Source organism: Temnothorax americanus, unplaced genomic scaffold (assembly GCF_048541705.1).
Source record: "Temnothorax americanus isolate GAGA-0224 unplaced genomic scaffold, ASM4854170v1 Scaffold162, whole genome shotgun sequence".
Taxonomy (NCBI): domain Eukaryota; kingdom Metazoa; phylum Arthropoda; class Insecta; order Hymenoptera; family Formicidae; genus Temnothorax; species Temnothorax americanus.
This window is the reverse complement of record NW_027509299.1, coordinates 1162-6193: the sequence shown is the minus strand read 5'-3', so window position 1 is coordinate 6193 and position 5032 is coordinate 1162. Positions and strand designations below refer to the sequence as shown.

Sequence of the window (5032 nt, the reverse complement as noted above, 5' to 3'; positions counted from 1 at the left end):
AGACTGTAAGCTCTCAAGTGTATATAGTGTATAATTGAATGTATCATAAGACTTCAGCTCTCATTGCGTGCGCACTTATGCGACCTCGTTCCACCCCGTTTGTTTCGCATTCCGTTGAATACGAAACGGGCGGCATGTTGAAAATCTAACGCTCGCAAAGTAAAAGCGAGCGTTGGGAATATTCGAGAACACTAGATTTGCTCCAAAACGCGTTTATTTGCCTTCCCCCCGGTTTCTTTTTGGTGTTTTTGCTCGCGCCTGAAACACAGGGGCCCTATTCTCGAATCGTTTTCATGAAACTCGCATGCGAAATTCAATGCTTTTCAAATAGAAAGTCGCATATACGAAAATCATTAAGGCAGGTTCGAGAATACGGTCCCAGGTGCACATCGCGTGATCGCTCGTACAGAGCGACCAATGGTCTGGGGCTCGATTCTCAAACTCACTCGCAAGTTTGCGCATACGAGCATTTCGAGTGGATGAGATACGAGCACGCTCGTTAGTTGCAATTCTCGAATAGGCGATGCGAGCGCTCGGAACGTGGGAAGGACCAAACGTATGCGCTTCCTTGCGAACACGAATTAGGTTTGGCAACAGCGCAGGAACTACTACTTAACCTACATATATCGAGCTTTCTACAGCTTTGTTATTGTCATCGCAGTTATGAATTATTCCACGGTTTCGAGCAATAATAAAATGATAAAGAGTGAGAAGAAGAAGAGATCGGGCAACATTAGCGAGGAACAGCGTAATTTGCTGACAGAGTACATGACGAATCACCCGAATCTCGTAAGTGGCAAGTTTTCGAAAACTTTCACGGTCGATCATGCTGCAAAGTTGTGGCAAGAAATTGCTGAAATTTTAAATGCTTGTAACGGTGCCGAAAAAAATTGGAAGGCATGGCGCAAGGTAATTAAAATTATTATTATTACAGTACGTAATGTAAATAATACTTTTTGATTAGAAACAATTTGTTTATATAGTGTTGGCAAGATTTTTGGTCCCGAAGCAAATCAAAGCAAGGAGAAATTAACGTTCATAGACGTCAAACAGGAGGTGGAAAACTATGTACAACAGTTCTTACACCGGACGAAGAAAAAGTCATGTCATTGATCCCCAAAAATCTAACGGATGGACATTCCACTTCACGAGAGTCAACTACTGAAATGCAGCTTAACGAAGAGGTATTATGTACACTGTAATATATATGAAGTGTAAAACCATAACTATATGTAGATATGTGTGTATGAATAAATATTGTGGAACATATGTATAGGATGATGATGTAATTATCAAGGAAGTGGAATATTTTGATACGGACAGTACAACCCTAAAAACAATGGCATTTGACAACGACATAGAATTCCTTGAAGAGAACTATGACACCGTGAAAAAATCAATGTTAGCAGACATAAACGATAATAAAGAGAACACATTCGATGCGATGGGAAAAAAGAAAAACAATAATATTGAAAGTGATGCTGTTGTAAATGGTACCAGTAAATGTACTAAAACACAAGGTAAAAAGCCTTTTGCAATTCGGAAATTAGAACAGACTAAAGAAGCTTCTGATAACCTAGTTGATATTGCTAATAAAGATTATAAACTAAAACAAGAGTATTATAAACAAAAACTCGAATATATAGCTAGATGTGCAGAGGCTAAGGAACGCATTGCCTCGGCCGCAGAAAGATGCCAAATGTCTTAAATTAACATTGACTTCTTTGTTAGCTTGGCATATGTATGTTATACAAGGAAAACTCTTCTTATAATAAGTTATTGCAGCTAGTACTACTTTTAATTTAATTTGTTAGAATATTTTCATAAACGTTTATGTTGTGGTTATTAACTGCGATTACAGTTGTTTTATGTGTGTCCAAATAACCACTGTTAAAGAGTATACATTGTGCGTCCTCGATTGCAGTGTACAATTAAATAACATATAGTTTATTACCAAAGGATATTATTAGAAAAGTACCAAAAATAGGTTTAGTTGTGATACTATTGCATAAAACTAAAGTGTTTAAGTAACAATACGTACAGCCTTTGTATGTGTGCAATTAATTGTCGTTAAAAAGTAAGAATTTAGTGTGGTCTCTTGCAATAATAAAGTATCACATTGTTTGTAAGGAAACGGTTGCCGGAAAGCACCCGAAAAAAGTTACCATGTTTTGATACTCGTATGTAAGACTGAGATGTGATAATACAATGTGATAAACAATACATACCAGATCATACTTGTATACTCAGGAGAAGAGTTTTTTGTAATTCTCAAAATACATTTTTATTTTAAAAAGGTACTTAACCAGGTGACAAACGCACGTTATTTGACATCAAAATAACGTCATTTGACGTCACAGTGACATCATTCTGACGTGAAATAACGTGTGTTTGCTACCTGGGAATTAAGATAAAACTTTCTTAATATCTAAGTTCACTTAGTTTTCTTTTAGTAAATATATTAAATTTTGTTTCTCTACATGTCTACATAAAAAATATTACACATTTATAAGCAAAAATTGATAAATAGCACTTGTGTAATGAAATGTACATCTTAGAACATAAGCTTTGTAAATAAAATTATTTCTTACAGTAAACTTAACTGCAGTTATTTTTAAGCCTACTACTGCATTGTTTTAATTAAAATAATTTCTAATAATTCGCGTTTGCAGTAGTCGTCCTGCTGCTAACTCTTCATTCACTCTACGAGCATTCCTAATTTCCTCAACTACTTCATTAGCATCTTCTTCGTACATGCCAAAATCTAGTTCGTCGTCTCCTTCTAATGGCTGAGGATCGGGCATGTTATTTGTAATACAAATGTTGTGCAAAATGGCACAGGTATTAATAATTTTAGACGCTACATCAGGAGCATAGTGTAAAACTCGATGTTTTAAACAACAGCGGAACCTCATTTTCAAAACGCCGTTGCACTGTTCGATTAAAGAACGACAGTCTATTTGTCGTTCATTATACCGAGCCTCTGCACTCATTGGCTGTGCGTTAGCAATAGGCGTTAATAACCATGGGCGCAAAGGGTATCCGGAATCACCTGCAAATAAAATCAATAATTATTATAATTTTGAACCAAATATAAGTGACTTATATTTTTCATTTTTTAGTTTCCTACATAAATAAATGGAAAAATCATAGTACTAATAATTCTGCAATTCATGCATATGAATACTGTTCACAATAGACCACATGAAATATGAGAGTACCTAGTAAACAGAAAGTATTTCTCCCAAATCTTCTATAGATCTGTTCCGCTGCTTACCTAGCATTACAGTTATTCCAAATATACACATCATGCGTGCTGCCAGGAAATCGTGCATTGATGTTCAGGATTTTCAATCTGTGATCGCATATCTGAAAAACAAAATATTAATTATTATTTATTGAAAGAATACATAAAAATCAAAAGTTACTAGACAACAATTTTAGCATGTATGTACAGTTAGTTTACCAATTGTACATTGATCGAATGATATCCTTTACGATTAACGTATGCATGTTCTGGGTAAAGCAGATCATTAATCTTTGGCGGGTATATTGCAACGTGTGTGCAATCGATACATCCGTAGACCCCTGGGAATCTGTGACTGTGGTAAAATCTGTACAAAAATATTGAGACAATTTGATTTATGCCACTTCATTTTATTTTATATATTAATAAATATAACATATTTAATATTTAATAATAATATTGCAGATATAATATAAATATATAATAATGACATACAAATTTACTAATAACTATTATATAAAACATACTCGTTACGCAAATGATGTAGTTCTGCCACAGTACGAGGAAATTTAATCCATTTGTCCATAACTTCTGGACGGTTTGCGGCATTAATAACTTCGTGTATACTTCGTGACACCGAAGACTGGCTTACAGCATTATTTAAATTTTGGCCAATATCTAATTGGTAACTGCCACTCGCAAAATAACGTAATGCAGTAAGTACCTTTGCAACACAAAACATAACGTACAATCAAAGAAATAAGAAATTAATTAATTGGTAAATATAGTTATGTTGTAAATTTCAAGGCATATGTTTCTTACTTTTCTATTTGTGCTCAAAGCAGATACCCTTGTTCCTTGTATAATAAAAGGTACGGTCCGGCGTCCGTACGGGCCGAATTATTTCCAAGTCCCGCGCGGCGTGTTGCTTTCGCTCGCGGTCGTTACCTCCGGCGGCCGTACGGGCCGAATTATTTCCAAGTCCCGCGCGGCGTGTTGCTTTCGCTCGCGGTCGTTACCTCCGGCGTCCGTACGGGCCGAATTATTTCCAAGTCCCGCGCGGCGTGTTGCTTTCGCTCGCGGTCGTTACCTCCGGCGTCCGTACGGGGCCGAATTATTTCCAAGTCCCGCGCGGCGTGTTGCTTTCGCTCGCGGTCGTGACCTCCGGCGTCCGTACGGGGCCGAATTATTTCCAAGTCCCGCGCGGCGTGTTGCTTTCGCTCGCGGTCGTTACCTCCGCTAGGGCAAATGCACGGAAATTCAAATATGCGTGCGTGTGCGTGTGTGTGCGTGCGTGTGGGTGTGACGTGTCTAAAATATACACAGTCCTCTCGCGGCGTGTTGCTTTCGCTCGCGGTCGTGACCTCCGGCGTCCGTACGGGGCCGAATTATTTCCAAGTCCCGCGCGGCGTGTTGCTTTCGCTCGCGGTCGTTACCTCCGCTAGGGCAAATGCACGGAAATTCAAATATGCGTGCGTGTGCGTGTGTGTGCGTGCGTGTGGGTGTGACGTGTCTAAAATATACACAGTCCTCTCGCGGCGTGTTGCTTTCGCTCGCGGTCGTTACCTCCGGCGTCCGTACGGGCCGAATTATTTCCAAGTCCCGCGCGGCGTGTTGCTTTCGCTCGCGGTCGTTACCTCCGCTAGGGCAAATGCACGGAAATTCAAATATGCGTGCGTGTGCGTGTGTGTGCGTGCGTGTGGGTGTGACGTGTCTAAAATATACACAGTCCTCTCGCGGCGTGTTGCTTTCGCTCGCGGTCGTTACCTCCGGCGTCCGTACGGG

At 39.3% G+C, this 5032-nt stretch overlaps 1 protein-coding gene across 1 annotated transcript; it reads left to right on the top strand.

Annotated features, from left to right (window-relative positions):
* The first annotated feature begins 231 nt into the window (after positions 1 to 231).
* On the top strand, positions 232 to 1708 carry LOC143895666 (uncharacterized). The gene is made up of 3 exons (XM_077402958.1): positions 232 to 909; positions 984 to 1184; positions 1277 to 1708. Exons 1-3 carry the CDS (start codon positions 664 to 666, stop codon positions 1706 to 1708), a joined length of 879 nt encoding a protein of 292 aa, XP_077259084.1. The 5' UTR covers positions 232 to 663.
* Positions 1709 to 5032: the final 3324 nt, after the last annotated feature.

Coding starts and splice junctions, on each gene's coding strand:
- LOC143895666 (XM_077402958.1), top strand. CDS start 664: ATGAATTATTCCACGGTTTCGAGCAATAATAAAATGATAAAGAGTGAG. Junction 910..983: donor ATTGGAAGGCATGGCGCAAG/GTAATTAAAATT, acceptor TTGTTTATATAG/TGTTGGCAAGATTTTTGGTC. Junction 1,185..1,276: donor AAATGCAGCTTAACGAAGAG/GTATTATGTACA, acceptor ACATATGTATAG/GATGATGATGTAATTATCAA.